We start from the raw sequence: 25452 nt of genomic DNA, 5'->3' as shown, positions 1-25452 counted from the left end.
TTTTCGTTGTAAATATTCAAGTTACGTTGATTTATATGGAACTATCTTAAGTCACATCTGCAGCTGTGTTACAGTAATTCACCAAACCGGTAGAGTCCACATTGTACTTAGAAATTGCTGTAATCAAAGTGCTTCTCCTCGATTTATCATAATGTGCTATATTCTGTACTGCTTGTATGAGATTTCAGCAAGACTGTAGGTGTTGCAGAACTCCATGTTTATAAAGTTCAGATGGAGGCGCTTAATTGTGAGTATAATCTTTAGCTTCTCTCCACAATGGTGAAGAAACATCTTTGAAAAATATAAAGTGATGCGAACTTATAACACAGGTTTCGTCATTAGTTTGGCCGCTGTTAGAACGTAGTGCCTAGAAAGTGTTGACCTTCACGTCCAGGCTTTTGCATAAATTAATATATGTTTCCACTGGTCTTTTCACTGGAATTATTTTAATCAAGTCTCTGGGCTCTTATACATTTATCTGAAACATAAAAACAAGTATTTTTAAAAACTTGTCTATTGCTCATGACCCATATGTAGAGCTGTTGCTTCTAGAATTTGCTTCAATACTTTCTAAGGGAATTTTACAAATCTTCAAGGTTGGTTTACATAGTATTTCAGATTCAAAGCACTAACTGTGTTGGAAGGGGTGAAGGGGTGGTCATAAAAGACCTAATCTGGGGATCTGTGTGATGAAAGTAATTCATCATGTATTGCCTATTGTCCCTGTTTGAATGATGAGTAATATAGTCACCCTGTGTAGAACAGTATTTTACAGTTTTATGTGTAATTTCAGCTTCTCTGGTTTTGTGAGGCATTCAATGTCCTCGACATACTGAATTCTGTTGTTTGAATGAATAAAGTGCAGTGTTTCACCATCATTAGTTTTATTTACCATCCACGAATATTAGGGAAAAAGTCCTCTAAGAGGAATAATATTAACATAAAGAGTTAAATATAGAAAAAATTCAAACCACTGAGGCTTTATAACTTCAATATCAATGCAACATTCAGTGCATTTTCTAAGTGCATGTAGTTCAAAATCAAAGTGCTGTATGAGGGGTTTTGTGGGGGGGGGGGGAGTTGTTTCCTGCCCTTCACATTTTCCCTCCATTGAGACAACAAATTTTACTTCCTCCAATTCCTTTATTTTTTGCTACTTTTCTGAAGAGCATGGTTATATCACTAGATTTTTTTTTCAATTTTAGACATTGTTTGCCAATGTGGATGCTTTCTTCTCCATGAACGCACCACACACCCCTACCTTTGTCATGTGCCCACCCTTCCAAAAGATTTGTATTAACATTGAGTTATTTCAGTATTTGGTGTTTATGTTTTCATGACTTTGCCGACACTCTTCTCAGCTGGAACAAATGGTAAATATCGTGCTTCTCTCCGACAGAACTTTGGTTTTCACCTAGAGCTAATAATTGTCTCTTTTTAGCTTTCGATAGTTCTGTATTTACTGTAAGTTTATCTCAACCTCTTCACCAGTGACCTCGATAACCTCTCCAGACTCTCTGTGATGCGGCAGATGTTTCCAACAACGTTAACCTCCTGAAACAGTTACCCTGGACGTGGGTCATTAAGCAGTGGTGCTTATTAGCTTCCTGTAGAACTGTTGTCCTCTGTCTCCCTTCAGAAAAAATGAAGACAAAGGAGGTGAACCATGAGAGACTATGGACTCTGAGAAACAACCTGGGGGTTTTGAAGGGGCGGGGGTGGGAGGTTGGGGGAACAGGTGGTGGGTAATAGGGAGGGCACGTGTTACATGGAGCACTGGGTGTTGTGCAAAAACAATGAATACTGTTACAATGAAAAAATAAATTAATTAATTAAAAAAAAATGAAGACAAAGGAACATAAAACCTGGAATCAATTCTCAACAATGCCCTAGTACAAAAGGCTCTGAGGGTCCAGATTGCAAATGTTACTTAGTGCCCTGAACAAGGAGCAGTAAGAAACCTATAATATTTGGGTTTCTGTTTGGAAGAGTCGGGGGTATTTGTTGTAGTCTTTGGAAGCTCATGTTGACTGTTCTAGAAAAACAGTTAATTGATTTGAATGAGACGATAGGGTGAATTATAACAGTATTTGGACACCAATGCTTGGGAAACGGGGAGGAAATGAGACAACTCCAGCAGTCTATAAGCAGGATGGCACATTTTAGTAGACTAATATAAATTCAGGACTTTATGTAATACCTGAATCTGTTACAGGTGTATCCAAGTATATCCAAGGTGGTTTCTGAGTCAGTTAGTGAATAGACAAATACAAGTTATAACCCATATCAACACTCTCAGGAGTACTGAAATAGTGGCCAACAGCTCATTTTTAATAGTGTTATTGAGATTGCATTTGGATATGAAGATTCACCTGCCTCCCAAAGAACACATCTATTGCATATTATTCTTGGACTTTAACTTTGGTCCAGTTTACTGATTTTTAAAACTGTAACTTATGTCTAGACAGGTGTGTCTTTACACAAAATATCAATTTCTTTGTAACATATAACCTCCAACATTCCAAGTAAGTTGAGTTGAACTTCGTCCATGTTTAATGGAAAACTTCTAATGAAAATAATATAAATGTCATAAAATTATACTGAGTACCACTTGACATGTAGAAAAAACATTAAAGGAAGAAAGCAATGAGTAGGCAGTGCCAATCTTGCACAGGCGGCCAAAGAAGCAAAAGTCCTTTCTGGACTGTGAGTTAAAATGTCCCCCGAGTTTAAAATGTCAGGCAAAATTCTCCAAATCCTGGAAGAGTGATGCCAGACCATATTTGTAAGACAAAAATTTGAAAAGATCTGGTAACTTTCTTCACTCTTCAAAATTTAAAAGAATCTCAACTTATTTTTAATTTTTCTGGAAATTCACTCTTAAGATGCTCTCCTTAGTCAGTCACTTGTTCTTCACAACCTTTATCCTAGGTATTCAAGAGTACCGCTAGCGAATAAAACTATGTTTCTTTAATCAGATGATTGGATAAAGTTTTGAATTCTCCAATATTCTCTCAATGTTACTAAAATTTCTTATTACAGATTTTGATGTATCTTTGGTCTGTGACATTCACAAAGATTTCTCCAATAGAATTGCTTTCCCCTTCAGCTCCCTACTCCTATCCCTGGTTGTCAAGCTTTCAATCCATTTCCATGAAGGCCTGGCCCCTGTTGATTATGTTATTATTATTTTTTTTTAATTCCTTAGTGAGACAGGAAGACCACAGGAGCCCAGACTAAATTTGAGACCTGGGCTCTGGCGAAGTCCTTTCCTCTGGAGGGTAAGCGTGTCTTTGTTATTGAGAAGGTTCTTGGCTTATTTCACAGTGGTGACCTTGCCCCTTTCCTTGCCAGAGACATGAAGGGATCTTTCTCAGGTCCTCATGATGAGAATCCGGTGAGTTTCCTGGAAGAAAAGCCCATGAAAGTGTGAGGTCCCTCCCAGGCTATGGTCCCTGTGAGTTTCTCACAATCCTATTACCCACAATTATATGCCCAACAGTTTACCTTGCTCACCATTTAAGTGTTTCTCAGAATTTGCGGCTTGGGTGTTTCAGCCCCGGGGAAGAGGATACTGGTTGTTGTAGTTGTATGGATGCATCTGTCTCTGCAGATTTGGGGGTTTGCCTTCAAACCTCAGTTCTCTGAGAAGTCGCTGATTTTTAATTTGTTTAGCTTTCTCTTGTAGTAATCAAGGCAGTGACATCTTCCAAGCTCTTTACGTGTTAGCATTAAACCTGGAAGTCCTTCCTCGGGCACTTTTTTTACCTTTTAAGATTTGTTTATTTGACAGAGAGAGAGAGAGAAAGAAAGAGAGAGAGAGAGAGAGGGCACAGCAGGGGGAGCAGGACAGGTAGAAGAAAGCTCCCTGTTGATCAGGGAGCCCGATGTGGGGCTGGATCCCATGACCCCGGGATCATGACCTGAGCAGAAGGCAGATGCTTAACCGACTGAGTCACCCAGGTGCCCCTCCCCGTGTGTGTGTGTGTGTGTGTGTGTGTGTGTGTGTATGTGTGTGTGTGTGTTTAACCTCCATGTGGTTTTAATGTTTTCTGGTGCCTTGTTTTCTGACCTGTTTCTTCATCCTGATGTTAGGAAGCTTCACTAGGCTGGTCTGATATTGGACTTGGATCCATGTTGTGCGTTGGCCCATTTTCGTAAACCACAGATCCACCTGACCAAGAATCTATGGTGTGTGAAAACCTGGCACAGATGTAGAATATAATCTGGAAATTAGTAGGAGATTATGCTCAGTTTCCTTGACTCCGCCCAGATCAACATCCATCCTCATAAAATTTTTGGTTCAAAGAGAAGCAAAAGGTAGTGAAGAGAAATTCCATCTCAAACTATAAGAAGACACTGACGGGTTAAGTCTACTCCATCAGCAAAAATTAAATCAGAGGAACTGTCAGCAACACCCATCCACCACAGAATGTAGTCTGAAGCACCGGACTGAACGAGCTCTTTTGGGTTTCTGCTAAAATGGATTGAAATGCAAGTCAGAAGGAAGTGTTTCCCTGGTCACGTGTATTTAATATTCATTTATTTTAAGGATTAGTCACATAAAAGGTAAATGAAAATTAGCAAACTCTATAGATAAGAGAAACTAAGGAAGGCATTAACAGTAGGATCAAGAAATATGTATGCATATATATGTTTTATGTGTTATGTTTTATGTATGTAATGAATTAGTTACTGTTTGGCTTCTACAGAAGAAAACACATGATAAAAAGAAAGATAAACAAAAACAGGCAACTTGAGAAGGAAGGCCCACAGGTCCTGTGGGACTGTTAGACAATGGTGGTTGGTGGCGGGCTCTCATGAATGTGTGAGTTGCTTTACCATGAGAGATAGAACCAAGGCAGAGCTGCCCCATCATTTTTTTCATTACCTATGGCCATAAATTAAAATACTGCAAAACTTTTCAAAAAGATCATTCAAAAATTTCTTCTCAAACTCAACCCTCTTTCTCTTCACATGTTAATGGGAGTAGCGTTGAAATTTTCTATTGAGGTAGGCTAATATCAAGCAAACAACCCCAAACCCGTTAACATCTCCTTCAAATTAGGGAAAAGCATTAGTAATACCACTGGTTATCATTGTACGAATCATATGTTATATAAGCTTTAGATACACAGTATCTAGAAAGGAACCAAAAAGGACAAATATGATCTCTTTTCTTGAGTCATCAGCAATGACCTGAACTATCTGAGAGATCATAATGCTCCAAATCCCATTCATAAATTCAACTTAAATGCACAGTTAAATATAACATGTAAATGTTATTGTTTAAAATGTCAAGCACCATAATATAACATTGCCGGGGATATAATGCCTCTTGGATCTCCGTACAATTTACATTGCCATGGAAGAACTAGGAAGGAGAAATGCTATGTGAAGGATGGAATTATATTTTTATAAACTATGTTAACTTTACCTGAGATACCAAATAGCACCCCTATCAGTCTAGGTTGTGCACAGTATTAAAAGTAGCAGTGGGCATTTTTTCTTATCAAATACCTAGACGTCCCATTTACAAATTGTAAACTTTTTTTTTTTTTTTTTTAGTATATGTGCTGCTGAAATGAGCACTGCAAATTGAAAATTTATAGCAATTCATTTCAGTACGTTTCCCCGTCAGAACTCTCAATGCTTCATGCCATCTTAGTAGTTCAAATGCTATTCCCTCTCAGTATTGAGAAAGAAGATCAGACGCGGATGGGAAGGAAGTGGGTGGGAGAGCTAAGTAGAATACCTACAATATACCTCTGTAGCATTCTTTCTTTAGATTCTATTGCTGAGAGTGAGGGTCATTTCTGGTTAGTGGCTTTAGTATTTTTTGTTTTGGACATCAAACTCTCTCTCTATATTTACCTTCCTGAAATATAATTACTAAAAAACCCATAAACCTCAAAAACAGGAGGCTAACTAAAATAATTTTTAAGTAATTTCAATACTGGAAGAAGAAAGGGTTTACTAAGTCAAGGGATATTGGCTGAATATCACAGACAGATCGTACCTGCTCCATGACTTGAAATGCATACTTCTTCCCTAAATGGCAAACTCCTTAGAGGAGAACTCAACTCCTGCTCATTTTGAATTCCTAGCTCTTAGAAGATTCAGAAGATGGTTTTAAAATCAAATTTTGAAAAAGCATTTTCTCTTTTGGCTACCTTATATCCAAAGTTTGCAAATATTTGGAAGATTATAAGGTACATAGATCGGAGCTCTGTAATTCACACATGCAGAGAAAGTGGGTGACTGCATATTTGTCTTCCCAAGTTTGTGTCAAGAAAGGAGTTGGGGGGGGGGCGCCTGGGTGGGTCAGTGGGTTAAGCCTCTGCCTTTGACTCAGGTCATGATCTCAGGGTCCTGGGATCGAGCCCCACATCGGGCTCTCTGCTCAGCGGGGAGCCTGCTTCCTCTTCTCTCTCTCTCTGCCTGCCTCTCTGCCTACTTGTGATCTCTGTCTGTCAAATAAATAAATAAAATATTAAAAAAAAAAAGAAAGGAGTTGGGAATTTTAGAGAACGTGGTTTAAAACATTTATGCAATTCAAATAACGGGAGCTAATTTTGGAACTATGTTCGACAACCCTGTCTAATAATTTCCTAGGATTAAAAAAAGGCAGAAAAGGCAAAAAAAAAAAAAAAAAAGGAGAAATCCAGAGACAGCTTGGAGAAAGGGATTTAGGAAACTTGGGGAGGCTAATCTCTCTCGCCTTCCCTAACCCCTTATTTCTTGCTATCTCATGTCTTCTGTGCAAAACCACGTACCCATTTGCTGTCAGAGCTCCTGCTTGACACTGATCTGTATCAAAAAGTGGGCAAGACAGGTGCCTGGGTGGCTCAGTGGGTTAAAGCCTCTGCCTTCAGCTCAGGTCATGATCCCAGGGTCCTGGGATCGAGCCCTGAGTCGGGCTCTCTGCTCAGCAGGGAGCCTGCTTCCTCCTCTCTCTCTGCTTGCCTCTCTGCCTGCCTCTCTGCCTAGTTGTGATCTCTGTCTGTCAAATAAATAATATCTTAAAAAAAAGTGGGCAAGAACCAAGAGCGAGGAGATGTCGCATGCCCTTGACTCAAGTTTTGTAAGCAGCAAGCCCTCAGTAAGTAGTTAGTGGTTGACTGGCCTTGGAGATCCTATAAAGGAGCAGGCGGAAACACCTAGATATTAGGATAATTCATATTTTCATGAATGCTTAGATATCCTATCTAGGTCTTGCTCAAACATTTATTTTTCTAATTCACCATATGGGTATCAAAATTAGGTAAATTTGCCTAATGTTTTTCTTGACTAACTTAGAAATGAGGACAGCAGTTTTGCCATTTGGGGGGATTTTTTGGTTTTGTTTTTCTTCGTTATATTACAAAAATAGCAGAGCCATTGCTCCTGGGCCGTGCCCTGTGGCAGGCACTTATTAAATATCTTCTTTGATGTTGGCTCCAAACTTATACAAACTTGTGTACTTTTCATAGTCCTCATGACTTTAAGAGGAAGAAGAAAAAGAGGAAGAAGTTCACATCAGCAGCTTGCTATGAAAGTGACACCAAAAATTCATATCCAGGAGAAGCAGGGTTTCGTTCCACGTGGACAAAGAAGGGCCCTTCACTGCCCCTTGTGCTCCAAACTTCTCGCAGCTGATAGGTCTGAAGCTCACACCATTGTCATCGCCTTCTTCAAATGCATGACTTCGGCCAGACCCACCGCAGCTGGACGTTCTAGCCGCATGCCTGCGCCGTCCAGGTGAACTCACCCACTCTGATGTCTCTGATCACTGAAGACAGACAGAAGCTTTGGACTGTCTTCAAAGACATGACCCTCCAAAAGGAAAAATACTCCGCACAAATTAATCTAGTGAACTAAGAACAAATGCCCAGTTAATATCTAAAGATTAAGTTTGAGAAACAGATGCAAAGAGGTCTCAATCCAGGTGACAAGAGGTCCAATACCACGGGATGGAAAATCAGAAAGTCGTCAAGATCTGGTGTGGTCATGACTGTACACATTTCACCTTCGGGGTGAAGTCTTTGTCTACCAAATGTTCATTTTCAGTAATTCTCTTTGGTTGGTAAAGGGCAAGCACAGTGCTGGAGGGAAAGCTGTTTTCCAGGTGGTGACACGGAAGGCCACTTATAAACTCTGGATGTCGCGTCACCGAAAATAAAAGTATCGATCCCCAGTGCTGGTGTCAACATTAATATTCTGTGAGTCCACCAAGCCCAGTCACTCTAATAAACATTATTTAACATAGGATTAGGAAAACACTGGGAGTGCATAATAAGTTCTCAGTGATCTTACGTTGAATAAAGGGCCTTCTTTTGAGGAACCTCCATGCTGTTTTCCAGAGTGGTTGGACCAGCTTGCATTCCCACCAACAGTGGAGGAGGGTTCCCCTTTCTCCACATCCTCTCCAGCATCTGTCATTTCCTGACTTGTTCATTTTAGCCATTCTGACTGGTGTGAGGTGATATCTCATTGTGGTTTTGATTTGTATTTCCCTGATGCCGAGTGACGTGGAGCACTTTTTCATGTGTCTGTTGGCCATCTGGATGTCTTCTTTGCAGAAATGTCTGTTCATGTCCTCTGCCCATTTCTTGATTGGATTGTTTGTTCTTTGGGTGTTGAGTTTGCTAAGTTCCTTATAGATTTTGGAGACTAGCCCTTTATCTGATATGTCGTTTGCAAATATCTTCTCCCATTCTGTCAGCTGTCTTTTGGTTTTGTTAACTGTTTCCTTTGTTGTGCAAAAGCTTTTGATCTTGATGAAATCCCAATAGTTTATTTTTGCCCTTGCTTCCCTTGCCTTTGCCATTGTTCCTAGGAAGATGTTGCTGCATAGAACTACCCTATGACCCAGCAATTGCACTACTGGGTATTTACCCTAAAGATACAAACATAGTGATCCGAAGGGGCACGTGTACCCGAATGTTTATAGCAGCAATGTCTACAATAGCCAGACTATGGAAAGAACCTAGATGTCCATCAACAGATGAATGGATAAAGAAGATGTGGTATATATACACAATGGAATACTATGCAGCCATCAAAAGAAATGAAATCTTGCCATTTGCGACGACGTGGATGGAACTAGAGCGTATCATGCTTAGTGAAATAAGTCAATCGGAGAAAGACAACTATCATATGATCTCCCTGATATGAGGACATGGAGAAGCAACATGGGGGGGTAGGGGGATAGGAGAAGAATAAATGAAACAAGATGGGATTGGGAGGGAGACAAACCATAAATGACTCTTAATCTCACAAAACAAACTGGGGGTTGCTGGGGGGAGGTGGGATTGGGAGAGGGGGAGCGGGCTATGGACATTGGGGAGGGGAGGCGAACCATAAGAGACTATGGACTCTGAAAAACAACCTGAGGGTTTTGAAGGGTCAGGGGTGGGAGGTTGGGGGAACAGGTGGTGGGTAATGGGGAGGGCACGTTTTGCATGGAGCACTGGGTGTTGTGCAAAAAGAATGAATACTGTTACGCTGAAAAAAAATAAATAAAATAAAAATATTTAAATGCTAAAAAAAAAAAAAGGGCCTTCTTTTACTTTATTTTGAAAATAGCAAGTCATGGAATGAAGGAATAAGTGACATTTTAAAGGTTAGCAGACTATGACCGTCAGAATCCTGTTTAATTACGTAGTTACAGTTCACCACATAATAATCAAAATATAAGGAAATCATATAGTGAACAATGTTAAATAACTCATGGGTAAAAACCATCAGTATAGATGTTCAAAAATCTCAGTCATGCAAAGTTGTGGTGTAAAGCAGTATTTCTGGACTGCTTTTCTCCAGTAATGGTGGATTACTTAAATTACTATAAATCACCCTCCTTGTAGCCATATCAATTGTAAATTTCTTAGAATTACGAGGAAGACATTAACAACAATTCATTAGGTGTATCTGCCAAGGATTGAGATACAGAAACTATGAATTCAGAAGAAAGTAATTCTTATATTATGTATTTCATGTGTTTTTACCAAAGGGGAAAAATCACACAGACAGATTTAAAAATAATTTAATTTCCTAATTTTATTATTGCCTCATTTTTATAATAGTTTATGTTCTGCCAGAAATTCACATTTAGGTTCTAGGGACAGCTGTTCCTTTGCATCCCGTTCCAAAAGGTGGTTCAACTAGTATTTAAGTACAGACGTCCCCAAACTGTTATTTATCCGGAGTAGGTTGTGATGAAAAATAAAGTCAAATCATATGATTTCCAGTAGAAGCAAACTGGGGAATGGATATTTTATTTCTTAACAAGGGCCTAACATCCAAAGTTATTTTTATCAAAATAATCATAAACGTTGTATTTAATCAATGACAAATGACATCCCTTTAGAATTTGTGAAGTAGAAGACTTCACAAAGTACATATAAATTAATTTAAAAGAATTTACAGAAAGCAAACATATAGTACATAATATATTTTGAAGATTCATAAGGATAAGGATTTTGAAAGGTGGGATAATTCTGGGTGGACCGAGGAAAAAGGTAACAAATGTCACACATACAGAGTAGATCAAAAGTAAAAAAAAAAAAGTGTGTGTGTGTGCATGTGTGTGTGTGTGTGTGTGTGTGTGTGGTGTTAGGGTTTAGTGCAGAGAAGGTACAAGGGGGCTTCTGCAGGTCCTGGTTCTCTCATCTGCCATAAAGATGATACCGGATTTTATGCTCATTTATTGTCAGGGAGTAGGCGGATTCATGGTTGTGATTTATATTCTGCCTGTTATTACCAAAGTAATATAGAGTGCCTTATAACTGGAAGGAATCTCTATTCTCTATTTTAGGTCTTCACGAAAACTGAGAGCTTCCTTTCCCCCGTTGAACCCACCGATACACACACACACACACACACACACACACACATATATATAAGAATAAGCACTGGTCTTTGAATTATGCAGTAGATACGTAAGTCTGAATTTGATTAGTCACATGATTTCATATTGACCTATACCATGCTAATTTTTGATTTATATAGAATATCAAGATGCTATTGCCATTCTAGTCTTCATTTTCCCTGCCTTTCAGCCCATTTGTCAAATAGTTAACAAAACTGGAACACCATGGAAACCCTCTTACATTGTTTTTGAGACAAAATCTGTAGTGACTTTTGAAAAAAAAACAAAAAACCAAGTCATGTATTCAATCTTCTTTTTCTGAACTTAGGATTTTAAATTTCAGATTTCCAAAAAATAAGCAAGTCTTATGAATCTATAGATCTCGAATGAATGAAGGTAGCAGTCAGATCCCAATATGAACAGCATGGCCTGGTCACAGTAGACCCCTGCTCCGCTCAGTGCAGTATTCTCTGTCTACAAAAAGGGCTGATTTTATGCTCTCTTTCAGTCTAAAATTGTCCCAAGAGGAGAGCAGACAGAGAAAGTGAATTGTATCAACAATTAAAACTAGCCCCAAATAACTATTAAAAAATTAAAAATTATTCATTCTTTTTAAAATTGGAATACAGAATATAGGATAGTAGGCATAGAAGAGGAGGCAAAATAAAAACGTTTTAAACAGAATTATTAGAAGGAAATTATAGTATTTCTCTGACAAATGTACTTTTCCTCTCCTTTAAATGTTTACATGAAATTAAAATCATAAACTAGGGAAAAGTGTATGAAAATTGTGAGTAAAATGTGGTTTTCATACTACTTGGTAACTTTAACTGATTTCTTATTTATCTAGACTTCAGTTAATTTAAATAATTGTCTCCTGAAGTGTATAAAAAAACTTGATATGTAAGCTATTTTATTGTTAAAAAAAGGTCATTTCCCAATTCCAACTGAAAATGGAAGATTTTTGAAGTTCACACGAAACAAAATGTGAGCCCGATGTTATTATCTAAACACGTTGTGACAAACACCATAAAGAATTAAGTCAAAATACTACAGGGAGATAAAATAATAATAAAATCATAATGACTACAGCATGATGAATCAATAGGAATACAAACCATACCCACTTATTTTTTTTAGTTTGACTATCAGTTTAGAATAAGTAAGTCTGAATTTCCAACGAAGAACTGGTGACAATTGTAAGAAGAATAAAATTTATGCCAATCATTCATGACCCACAGGTTTAATGAGTTGTCCCATAAAGCCTCTCTACTGACACAGTCAGTGAGGAGTCCAGGAATGGTTAGAACATCGGAAAAACCTGAGGAGACGCTCAAATGTTATGCCAGGGCCCATTACTTAGAGGCCATGTGGCATTTTTCAACCCCCATTGCATCTAAATGGGACACAAGATGGAGCCAAGGAAATTAGCTCTGGCCCAGGAGCCTGGAATTGGGCACAACTGTTCCTGTTTCTTTGCCTTGAATAAATGACAACATTCATGGGCTTGGGTTTCTTCCTGAGTAGAATGTGAAGTGGGACCTTCATTCCACACAACTGCTTCCAGAGCTCGCTGGCATCCTGCCCGTCTAGAAAATGTCCCCAACATCTCAGGATACTTCCATGAGAGTCTGTAAACTAGCCACTGCCTCAACAAGTGGTAGTAATAGGAGAAGTGATCCAACAAAGATTCACATTCTTGAGTAAGAAAGTAAGGACTTGTGACAGTTTCAGGGAGAAAAAGTCGGGCTAGTTTTGCAAATACATTCACAGAGAATGCACACATGGGGCTGTGGCTCTGTAATGACATACATAGCCCTCAGCCCAGGGTCACAGATAACATGCCTTCATTTTGAAAGTCAAATGAAGTTGACCACACAAAAGTAATCCTCGGGTTACCCAAGAGACACTTTACCATGGGGATTTTGTTACATACTCCTTCATGTTCAATAATTTTGAACTTATTGGTTCAAAAGCATACTTATTGGTTATGTGTTGTCTTTCCGTGGTCACTTCAAAACATGGCGCAACTGTTGTCTTCTTTCAATGCATGCTGGGAACCAGGTGAAGCTGGTCAAGAAGACCAACTCTGTGATGTGGAACTGAGGTTAGAGTGTCAAGAAAATAGGGTCTTAGTGCTACTTTGGACATTTCACTGGAGTCTTTATAATTCTATCTAAATTGCTGCCCTCCTGAGTAGGTCCCTTGCTCCTTCTCTGCCTCCTTCATGGGCTATTGTTCTCCATACATTTCATAGGCCAGAAATTCATCTGTGTGGCACATCGCCTAGTATTATATTAATGGAAATAGAGTGGCCAATTTTCATCTATTTGAAGAAGGCCAAGGTTGAGGAGTTGTGAAGTATGGTATGTGACTGATAGAGCAATTTGAAATTTCCAGATAACCGATGGACATGATATGTTCATAGAATTGGAGAAAAGTGCCTCGTTTTCACCTTGAGCAGTTTTTAGTACAATATTTGTTATAAGACAATGTGTTAAAGGCCTAAAGCTTAGTATCACAGAATGTATGTTGCCCATTTACTGTGCTGTGGTATAATCATCGAAACTGGACTACAAATTTTTATATAAGAATATAATTTGCTTAGCTTCTTTTCACTGTAGCATTAATGGTTGATTTCAGTAAGTGGCTCAAGTAGTCTAGGAGTTAGGGTACTCATGCTTTTTTACAAAGTTTTCTCAGATGTTGGCCGAAGAACGAGGGGCAGACATCAATTTTTATGATATGGTTTTAATTTCTACTCTAAAGATACCACATGCAGTAAATAAATTGGATCTGTAAAAACTATTAAGAGTGTAATGTTATTTACCAGTCCACTGTTTCTATATTGGACAGAAAGGATTAGTGGTTGACCATTTTCTAGGTGACAAATGATTTTCAAACATAATTGCCCAATGAAGACAGAGAAAAATTGTACAAGATACTAGGACTAGTACTCTAGTTACTACTTGGTGAAAAAAAGTGAGGTTTACTTTTAATAAATAGTTTCACTTTATTTCACATGCTCCATCAAACGTATCTTCCGTAGTATATAAGTAAATATACATTTCTTATTTCATTAAGTTCATATTGTGGCAGTGGCCAGAACCTACTGATTCATAAATATCAGCGACCTGCATAAATAAATTCGTTCTGAGTGCCTATTACTCATTCAATGAAAAAGCGAAGACTGTGTTTTCTTTTTCCCCCACCAGTATGGAAACTACTGGGTCAAGCTTATTTTATACTTTTAAACACGTCAAAGATAAGGTCAGGTATTGGTCATGGGTGCAATGATTAATATTTGCAATGATTAATATTTTCAGAAGAAAATTTGGGGACCTAAGAAATCACCCCTCCCCCTCCCGCCGTGTCATCTTTTCATGAAAACTGCGTACGCCCTCCAGGCTTTCTCTGCTCTCAGAAGAGCCTTCGTTACTAGGTTACTAGGAGCAGTTACCACTGCTCTCTTCCAGCCCAATGTGGAAACTGTGACCATCTTCACTCACCTGCCTAAATATGGGTGGAACCCCGAGTGAGTCACTTTCAGAAGGAGCTGAAGGATGTCTTTGGTTCAGAGCAATCCCAATGGCAGGAAAGATATGATACAATTTCTGAGGGAGAAAAACGACTTGCAAAGTGCAACGGTATCTTCAGTCAAAACCCTATGAGCTCGAGAGCATAGAATATGCGTCTATGTTCATTCTAATTGCTCCAATGAAATTGGTTTTATGAAGTTCCAGGAGAATGGTAACTTTCCTTCGATCTTTGGTTTTTGTAGAAGATTTATTTGCTCGTCATTTTTATTACCATGCACACTGCCTCATGTCAAGTGTATTAGGCTAATATCAATTCTCCTATCTGTTCGGTTAGCAATTTTATCTGAGCTACAATTATTAGTACAGATGGAGGCGCGTGCTAGAATAAATCTCCAAAAATGTACTAGGAGAGACTGGTACATCCTCGTTGGAATGAGATTGGGTTAAAGCCTTGGGAAGGAAATTTCTCTCACACACTCTTGTAACGACCTCATTTTCAGAATGACCTGGCCCAAGATTTGCCTGATCTTTGGTATCTCCTCAGTTATGCTCTCGGGTAATGATCACAAGCGAATGATGTTCTGGAAGCAATTTCAGGCAGGCATCGTGCCTTCCGCCAGACACAAGAGAAAACTCGTCTAGTTAGCAGGATCCCCCCCACCCCGGACTCGCTGTCTGTGCTTCTCGCACATTCATGAAGCTGAGACATGAACCAGGACCCCTGAGGCCCTTTCCCCACAAGTCCTGTGTGTAGAAACTGTGGTCTCTAAGCAGAGCTCGACCGAGTGAGCCGCCGAGAGGCTTGCTCTGAGTACGGCACCACCAGGAGCTTCGCGGATGGTCTCAGCGGGGGGCCGCTCTGCTGTGGTTTACAAGGGGCATCTTGGAAGCAAATGCCGAGGCGCTCAGTGATTCAGAGGCCTGTGGCCCGGCCAGCTGGGATCTTAGGGAAGGCTGGCTCATCATCAGGAACCCGGCATCCGCTGTTCGGCTGTGTCAGCAAAATTCACAGCACAGACAATTTGAGCCTTTTTTTTTTTAATCCCTGAAAGCTTAAGATCATTATTTTTCACAGCCACATGAACTCTAATGATTAGCATCTTGATGGGGTGTTCATACTTATTGGAGAGATTCCGAGAGGCTAGGTAGGTGCTCTAAGTGTAAATGCGTCTAGGAGGGACCCAGAACCATTTCTACTCAGTAGTAATTCTCTGAAATGCACGTGCAGACTGCATTCAAGCTACGGATACAGATAAGAAAGGAAAAGTCTAATTATAGATCAGCAAGACAGGTACCCCTTCAATACACTAACTTCAACAGTTCAGAGAATTTTGCTATTAAGAGAAAACAAACCAGGCTTTTCTCTTCCGTGATCTGGGCGGCACTTGACACTCCACTTGCGGTGTTTGCGGGCTCGCCGTCTTAGGCACGCGGCACCAGGTAAGTCGGGCGGAATGATTTTTATTTTTACCTGAATCAACTTCGAAATGAAGGACAAAAATATCTTTGCTGACCCTAAATAAATGATCCAGATTCTTTAGATCACGTGGAAGCCAACCACTCGCTTCCCTCTAACCTTGGTAGGTTTGACATGAATGTCAGAGGTGAAAAAACTTATACTTGATCCGTTTTCTCTTACAATCCCAGCCAACCGTGTCCATTAAAAAGAAAGGAAAGCCTAGCAAATTCTGGTTACACACTAAATCAAAAGTGCCCAGTGGCTTTTGAGAACGGCATCTATAAAATCTTAAATAATTAATATCTATTGTCCTGTGCCCATGGTTCTCCCGACGTAAAACAGCAGCTGAGTTCTTTTTGGGTATCATATATATATTTTCCATCTCTTTCTTAAAAAACGGTTTCCCATTTAAATTTTTTTTTTTTTTACTTGAGGGTCAATGGAGGCAGGTGGACGATCACACTTGATCTCCCTCACATAGCTCAGAGGGATGGCCAAGGAGACAAACACTGTCACCAAGGGGATACTAACCAGAAAGACAGTATGGCGACAGGAAGCCTAGGACAGCTAGGGCGGTTCTCTGGTTTTCGTTTTCGAGCACGTGCCCCCTTCTCAGATATTCATTTATACTTGTCAGAGGAGCAGACTTGACTATGTAAATACTTTTGCTAATAAGAAGCCTTTTTTTTTTTACAGCACTATTTTAAAAATAGCTATTCAACATAACAATCTTAATGTTAATGCACCAAATTACGGTTTTCAACAATGTAAGTGAGCATAGCCTGTCACCTTCAGCACACATCTGGTATATACTTGTTGGACACAGATGGATACGGCGGTCTCCGATCTGTTTGTCTACAGATGCACACACACGCACGCACACACGCAGCAGAGCTCCAAGACCCGGCTCGGCAGTGCGTTCTAGCTCGGGTTCCCTTCATTGTCACTGGGGCTTATTTATATGGAGAGTCATGATGCCATTTGTAGACCTTGTTGGATGTGTCTCCATCCGAACCTTCCATGCCACACAGCTCGCGGTGGGTGTCGTTATGTCTAAGGACAGACCCCGCCACGGGACGGGAGGGCTGAGCCACGAGGACAGGGGTCATGCCCACCCCCCACAGGCACCGCCCGGTGTGGGCCACTTTCCATGGTGCCCAGAACCAAAGAATTTCATGTAAATGACTGTTGCTACGATTTGGAGTCTTATTTTTGTAAAACAGAGATCCCCCACCCCCCAACCCCCAAGAAATTCAATAAATAAAGACTTAGCCACAGAGTCAAGGAAGCAGAACTCGTCTGTAACCTTCCCCTGGGACCGGGGCTACACCCGCCCCGCGTCCGTTTCAGCCGCGACGGGTGTTCCAGGAGGCTGAGGGGCTGCGGCCCCCGCGGCAGGTGCGGCCGGACCGGCTCCCGGCGGCAGTGGCTCTCCGACTGTCACTGAATGAGGCTGGAGCTGGAGCTGAAGCCGTAGCTGCCCGCCCGGGACAGAGCCTGCGTCTCTTCGCTCTGCTCCGAGGCGTAGCTGGGAAACGTCTGCGCGCGGGACATCTTCGAGGAACCGAACCCGTGGCCTGCGAGAAGGGAAGGAAGGAGAGGGGCGCTGAGAGATGGATTCAGAGAAGCAAAGGGATAGATTGAAAAAACAAAACCCCCAAAACAACAACAAGCAAACAAGGCCGATGCCCACACATCCTCCCAAGCGAGCTCCAGGTAAGGACACGGGTGTGGGACACGGAGAACTCTGGCGCTTTATTCCTCTTGGGGTTAAAAAGGAATTCAGGGCTCAAGCGTTTCAAGCGTGTCTTGTCAAACATTCGGGTGCCAGGGAGCTGGGTACACTTTCTAGAGATCTCAAACTCCTGGTACCCTCCAGCTATTGGAACAAAAGCAGAAAAGCTTTTCTGGAAAAAAAAAAAAAGCTGTTTTTGATGGAGAGCCTGTGAGCTGCATTCTTTTCTTTTGTACTCACTTTTGGCACACAAAAGCAAATTACATACTTTCTTAAAACCTTTTTTGAGCAGGCAAATTATGCTGTATCCCAACCAGTAACCATCAATTAGCAAGAAGAGCTTTCACAGTCGGAGACATCAAGGCCCTGACTTCTCCTGTCGGGTTTGTGAGTAACTGAACCCACTTGGTGATATGATTAACCGAAACAGTAAACCTTTGTTGTTACTAAAATGGCCGGAAAGTTGAATCTTCTAGAAAATAGATTTAAGGAAAATTCTATCTATGCTTCTGGGAGTTCTGACGCATCCCTGAAATGAAACATTTGTCTAATGCAAACGGAAACAGAAGTGACCACCGAGGAGCTTGTCAGAACGCCGACGACAGAGGGAGAAAACGTCACCCTTATCCGGGGACCTCTGCAAACTTTTCTTAACCAGGAATTGATTGTTCTTCGTGCTTGAGACTGAGCTTAGTGAGCAGAGGACACTGGATCTGGTGTGTTCTGTCCTTCCACAGTGTCTGTTTCAGCCAAAGGAAAAGATGTTTCGAGCTTGATTGGCAATGTTTCTGGTCTCTGTCAGGAGGGATGGAGGCCAGACAGTCCACTCTCACAGAGATGATGAACATCTCGTCCTTCTCCTCCATGAAGTCATGTGCCTAAGGCCAGTTTCATCTTCAGGTGAGTGCGGTGACATGGAAAACATCTGTGCAGTGTCAGAAGCTTGGGGTCCAGGGAGAAATGCAAATGAATTGGGTAATAAAAGGCTAATTGAACTGGTAGAACCACTTAAGGTTAAAAAATTGTGAGAGTGAAATCTTGCTTTTTACATAAAAATCACTTTCAATTCACTGTTGGCCTAATTCCCTTGTAGATTAAGTCTGCCTCGAGCCGATTAGGGGAGGAGGGAGATGTGGGCATTTCCTCTTTGCCTTGCCCTCTGGCCACTCCTGGGATTTGGTCAGCCCCACCTCCTTCTGAGCTTCTGGACCTTTCTGCTCCCTGCCCTGCCTCTCCCAGGGTGCCCTAACCACATTTCCTCTCTTTGCTCCTTGCCTCTGCAGGTAGGAATGCTGCCCGCCCTTGCCCGTCCTTCACAATTCCTTGTTGGTTCCGTCCCTTCCCTCCCAGGTAAACAGTCCTTTAAAATCTTTTAAATTCCCATCTGCTTGTGTCTTCTCTATCCTGTAGGACCCTGATGCTGCAAGGAGGAACACTGCATCTGGGAAGATTCAGAAAAGTGGAGAAGTGAGGGGACCTAGGGTGAAGTCAGGGGTGGGAACTCGGAGCTAACAGACCAGATCCGCATGCCGCTTCTGCTACTTGTAGCAGTAACCAACCTCGTGAGCCTCGCTTTGTCTCTTGGGTTCGGGTTTCCTTAGCTGCAGATTCTGGATGACATGAGTGGTGCTGTATGACTCGTTTGATTCGGAAACCAATGTGCTGTAACTGGATTCAGATGTGTTAAGTGCTACTACCATACTGAAAAGAGAGGTGACCAGCAAGGTCACCTAGATGGGACGGTCAGAGAGGCCACCTTTTTACATGGTACTTATGCGACAAAGTTATGAGCGAGTAATGTGATATGAAAAAAAATCACTTAAACATTTTAATAGTTTTGCCTCCTTATCTCACCATTGACTTCCCAGACGATAATTCACAGTTCTCACAAGTGGAGCTCCAGGCATCTATCAGCATAAACCAGCCGGAAATTCTAATATTAAGACAGTGCTCCTGTCCTCGGTTTTATCTTATTTAAAAAACGAATGAGAAATACCCAAAGGAGAGCAGGACCGGGGATCACCCTTAGTTCGCACTGCTTGTGGGCTAAAAGCGAAGGCTTGTAAGTTGTGGATTTGGAAAGAGTCTGGCACACTCAGCGTTTGACCCTAGAATCTTGAGGGTGAAAATTCAGTCATGCAACTGTTCTTTGTCAAACATGAGCTAACACCGTTCAACACCCCACAGGGGGACAAGGGAATGGGAAATCCAGTCCCTGCCTTCACAAGCGGTCCACAGGCTGCTTCAGGAATGGTGGCCGATCATGGAGAGACAAACGGAAACACGAAAGAAGGATGCACACAATCCGTGCTTCCCAAGATCCGGCGGGTCACCAACAGGGCTGAGAAGAGAGCTGTGGACATCATGTCAACCACAACTGCCCTGTGCTCCCTGTGTTTTGAGGATTGGGTGAACCACCACCTGGGAAGACGCCTGGAACTCGGAGGTACCCAGCAGATGTAGTTTTCTCCCTTCTGTCTCTGCCCAGTGGGCCCAGATTCTTTTTGATGTGTTCTTGTTCAATGTCTGCGCATTCTCCCCTGGGTCAGCCGGTGGCCTCTCACTGTGCCGGGCTTTGAACATTATTCTCCTTCAAGGTCAACATTGCTTTCTTTGGCTTCTCTATGAACAATTTCTTGTCTAACTGGAAATTAAATTATTTTTTTTCCACTTCAACCATTTCTTTACAGATAATTCACAGATGATGCTATTTAATGCTTATCACAAAAATAGCATACCTCAATCAGAACTGTACAGATGAAGGTTTAATGAGTACTGTTTGATTATGTCAACAATGAGTAAGAGAAGAGAGAGAAATAATTAAGCATTTTCTCCACATTTATTTGAATTATGCCCTTTGGCACTGTTGACGAAAACAAGACAGAAATCAACTTTGTGGCTTCAATTAAACACTTGCTAGAATAGACTGTTCACACCACTAAACAGAGACTCTATTTAAATTCTTCCTACACTTTCCCTCCAGATCATCCCCTAAAGACAAATGAGCTGAATACGTGCGTGGGGAATGTGGGGAATGCTAAAACTTAAAAGCACCAAATTTGCTAATGGCTACTGGTCTATCTTAAAAGTCTTTTTAAATTTTTGTTTCTATTGCAGTGCATATTCATGTTTGTCTTAAAAGAAAATAATATTTTCCACCCATATTTTTAGGAAATATTGATAAGCTGGGGGAAAAACCCCATATTTCCCTGGCATTTGGAAGTATACTCTGAAATGACACTTCATGACATCCCTGTACCTATGCTACGTGCATGACCCCCAGACAGAAGAACACAGTTCCATTCCATAGAGAAGGAAATATACTGGATATTGAGACCCTGAGAATATTTGCTTATTCCAACAAAATGATACGACTCCTCCCAGTTCCAGAAACTTAAACACCACAGGACAAGGAAGGCGAAGTCACTCTAGCCATGAAGGGCTAACCCTCGGGAGGCACCCTGAGAGATTCAAACCAGTAAAGCCCTGGAAGGAACACAGATGCCTTGGAAAATGACCAGAGAGACACATCAGACCTAGAAAAAAACACAGAACGACAGCACTTTATAACACCCTCCCTCTCCGGAGGAAGGAAGAAGCGCACTTCCCCTTTATGATGGCGCCTGGTTTTCTGTGCTCATGGAGACGTCCGTGTTCTTCACATAAGATATAAAAGAAATGGTTTCTTTAGCAAGTCAGAAGGGTCCCAAAGCATAGCACTCCTTCTTATTAATTGGTAAGAATTTAGATACTTGATTTGAATTTGTTTTATTACTTTGTTGGGATCCGGGAGGGAGGGAAGGGGGTTGTCTGTTTAAATAATAAAACAATTTTTTAAAGGGGAGAAAACAAGCCCCAGGTAAAACAGTAGCTTCAGGAGGAACGGGACAGGCAAGAAGAAAGGCATCAACAACCATCGGGCCTGAGTAGACACAGAGGAGGAGCCATCTTCCTTCACAAGGGCTTTCTAAGGGCGTGTGTGCGGTGAGAACGTTGAAGATCTACTCTCGGCAGCTGTCAAGCACACACACCGTTTCCCTGGCCGTTGTCACCAAGCTGTACGCGGGAGCCTCCAAGGCATTCCTCTGATAAGTGAAAATTCGTTTCCTTGACTGACATCTCTTCATCTCTTCGTCCCCTCAGCCCCACGGCCACCACCACTCCATTCTTGGTTTCCTCACAGAACTTTGCAACATCTGTTTAGTGGAGGATACAGCAACGCTTCAGAGCAGAAATACCAACCGTCGTGCCTCAGTCCCTGCAGATGTGAATGGGGTACCTCTGAAGCGTGTTTTCAAAGAACGAAAACAACTACAGCTGTGTCTTCGTCAACTCGGGCTGGCCTAACGAAGTACCTCAGACTGGGGCCCTGAGCCAGAGAAGCGATGTTTTCACAGTTCTGGAGGCCGGAAGGCCCAGATCCAGGCGTGAGCGGGGCTGGTTTCTGGGGAGGACGCTCTCCTTGGCTGCTTTCTGCCCGAGTCCTGACCCGGGTTCTTCTCTGTGCTTTCCTGTGGTCTCTTTCTTCCTCTTCTTCTGAGGAAACGAATCCTGTACGATCAGGGCCCCACACTTACGACCTCATTGAACCTTAACTACCTCCCAAAGGCCCTATTTCCAAATATAGTCACATTTGAGGTTAGGGTTCCAATCTACAAATTTTGGGGGGACACGGGTCAGTGCAGAGCAAACTGTAACCAGTAAAATGGATGAGGACATATTAATTTAAGATAAGGAAGGTGATGCTTTGTCCTTTGCTGGGAATTATTATATCTTTAACATTTTCTTGAGGAGGTATTTGTACATGTTAGTAAAGTTATGTAATTCAGCTTAAGATTACATAAAATGATTAAATATCACATGTCATCTCTCACCCTTCACATTGCCAAAAAAAAAAAATTAAAAGTTTAATGGTTGATTTATGCCATTAAGTTTCTGAAATAAACTGTCAATTTGCATTGCACTCATTTACACTCCCACATAGAGGGTAAAAAAGTATTTTCTTAACGTTAGTAAGATCTGGATATTATTAGCCTTTTACTTTTTTTCAAGTTGAAGGATGTTTCCAAGTTGAAAAATTGCATCTCGTTATTTAGCCAATTTCCTTTTGCTACATGGAGTGTTTAATTTTTTTGAAGCCAAATCCGTCTTTGTGTTTTCTGAGTTTTGTGTCTTGGTAATAAGTCTCCCCTTGTCACAGGTTATTAAAATATTTTCTTATAAGTTGTTTTATACATATATTTTCATAATTTCTTATGCTGTCTTCAGCTCTTTGATTTATTGGGAATCTCTTCATTCATGGTCTGGGTTAAGGCGGCCTGTATTGTGTGATGGTTTATAGCATTAGCCTTGAAGGAATACTGCTCGGGTTTGGGTCCCAGCTTCACCCCTTACTAGTTGGGGGACAACTGGAGAGATGTCACTGCTCTGTCCTGTTGATTCTTCAAGTGTGTAATGGCAATCATAACAGATCAGAATCATGTTTTAGATTAATTAATAGTAATAACTTCGTATTACTGTATGGCGTTGGTGTCAGGATACTACCCCAAGAACAGGGGTACTGTATTACACCACACACACGTGCACACACATGCACACGTGTGCACATCCATGCACACGAGGTGTCATTAGCTCATTTCGTCGTCACAGCAACTTGCTGCTGAGGTAGTGAGAAAGTGTTTGCAACAGAGTCTGGTACTGGTCTCTGTCACCTGTCTTGTCCTCTGCAATTCTCAGGAACTTCTCTTTATTCCTAGTCTTACCAGCTTCACGATGACGAGTCTTGCTGCAAGTCTTTTTTTCAGACTTTATGAGTTTTTTCAATCAAGGGTCCATGGTTTCTCATTTTCTGGGAAATATTTCTGAGTTATTATAATTTTTCGTTAATTACTTCCTTTCCACCATCTTCTTCGTGTGCACGCTCTCTCCCAACACTGTGTTCCTTTCCGAGATCATCTTTATTTATATGTTCTGGACAGATCTTGTAATTCTCCAGTCTGTTCTATTTTCATACTCTTTTTTTGTTGCTTTACCTTGTGGAGATTTGAGATTTGCTTAACCTCATCTTCCAAGTTTCCTAAGTAATAAAAAATTCCACTACTCTAATTTTAATTTGTGAAAGCTTTTCTACTTCTTTTCCTTTCTCTCCCTTGTTCTCCTTTTAAAAATACGCACTTTTGCATTTATTGTTTTTAATGAGGTCACTCTCAGCCCCAAATCTATGGGTCTTTTTTGCTTATTTCATAAGTGGACATATAAATATTTTTTATGCAAATCTTTAAAACTCAGAAATTTTTGAATGGGAAAAATGCTTATTATTTAATGTTATGTAGGACTCAGCCTACCAATGGGTTATTAACCACATTCTAATGCTGAAAAAAATCAGACATAATGTAGTTTATAATACCTTAATTTGCCTTAAAGATGGCTTGATTTGATTCATACAGAATTACATTTCTATTACCTATTTCTAGAATTAAAACAGCCTTAGATCTATTATTCCAGTTGATGCAGCATCCATTTATTCCTACTGCTTGCATATAATTTCTCTTGCGTTCTACTTACCTATTGGAATATTAATTTTCTACAACTGTAATCCCTTGGAAAAACTTAACTGAACTCTTCACTGTGAGCAGAATTCATCTGAGTAATTGCGGAATTTAGAATAATCTGTAGCAACCAATAAAATGGTAAATATTAACATATAATCTAAGCTGAAAGACAGTACAAATGGAATTTCATCTTCTTATATTTGTAAATATTTCCTTTGTGAGTCTAAGGACACAATGCCCAAATTGTCATGCCTTTCAAACTCTTTATATCTCACCATTATGAATTACGGAGCTCACGGTGCTAATAGTGAATATTAAAAACCCAAATGGCGTGTGGTAGGAGATGAGATTGGGAGATGGAGAGAGAACACGCCATGGACAGTTAGATCCTACTAAGCAGATTGGATTTTTTTTCTAAGGTGACAGGAAACTTTTGAATGATTTTAATAAGGTAAGCGACTGGATGAGATTTGTGGTTCAAAATCACACTCAGTGGGACTGTGGAGTACCTGTTCTCAATCCTTTTTGCATCCTCACACATTTGATGGATAAAATGTAGCTCTGATAGAAAAAATTCTCACGGAAGGCTACTACAAACATAAAAAGATGCCTTCGGTTTTATGTACATTTCCTGGGACTTCCTTCTAATTCTTGCCCATTTTCTCCAGCTAATTAGGATTCCTCCAGGTCCAATAGGAGAGCTGAAAACTGCTGGTACTGATGTAGATAAGACTGAGACCAGAACAGTCAGGTGTGCTGGGGGAGTTGAGAAGTTTCAGTCTCATTGAGAAAGTTCTACCTAAGTATTTGTTAGCATAATTAAATTCAATCTTCTAAGTACTGCCTTACACAAGCAATAAACTAGGCAGTAATTTCAGAGCCTAGAAATCTGCAGCCTAGACAGTTGCCTGGTTAGTGGCACTTCCTGGAGAGTAGTGATTGCAATGCGCGTATGAGTTGTGTCACCATCCAGGTAAATAGAGAACAAGAGATCTGAGTTCATGAAAATGGAGTCAAGGAGTATAAGACAAAGGAAGAATTCTGTTGATATCTCTTCTGTTGTATGAGAAATGGCTGCAAAAAGTCCAAATTACTTTTCTAGGGCAGATTGAGCAATCCTTATTAGGCATTGTGTTATCATTGTACCCAACAGGCAGCAATGAAAACCATCATCTTCTTGTTAGTTTCCATTTTTTCAAAATGATTTTATCTACTCATTTGACACACAGAGGGAGATATCACAAGTAGGCAGAGAAGCAGGCAGAGAGAGGGGGGAAGCAGGCTCCCTGCTGGGCAGAGAGCCCAATGTGGGGCTTGAT

General features: G+C 40.9%; 1 protein-coding gene across 1 annotated transcript in view; it reads right to left on the bottom strand.

Annotated features, from left to right (window-relative positions):
* Positions 1 to 16276: 16276 nt before the first annotated feature.
* DOK6 (docking protein 6) overlaps positions 16277 to 25452 on the bottom strand; it is a 371423-nt gene continuing 362247 nt past the window's right edge. Inside the window, exon 8 of the mRNA XM_046025994.1 lies at positions 16277 to 17424. Within this exon, the coding sequence (XP_045881950.1) occupies positions 17288 to 17424 (137 nt within the window). The 3' untranslated portion in view covers positions 16277 to 17287. The remainder of the gene's footprint in view (positions 17425 to 25452) is intronic.

This window comes from Meles meles, chromosome 12 (genome assembly GCF_922984935.1).
Source record: "Meles meles chromosome 12, mMelMel3.1 paternal haplotype, whole genome shotgun sequence".
NCBI classification, from domain to species: Eukaryota; Metazoa; Chordata; class Mammalia; order Carnivora; family Mustelidae; genus Meles; species Meles meles.
The sequence above is the reverse complement of the archived record's forward strand: the minus strand, read 5'-3'. Positions and strand labels throughout refer to the sequence as shown.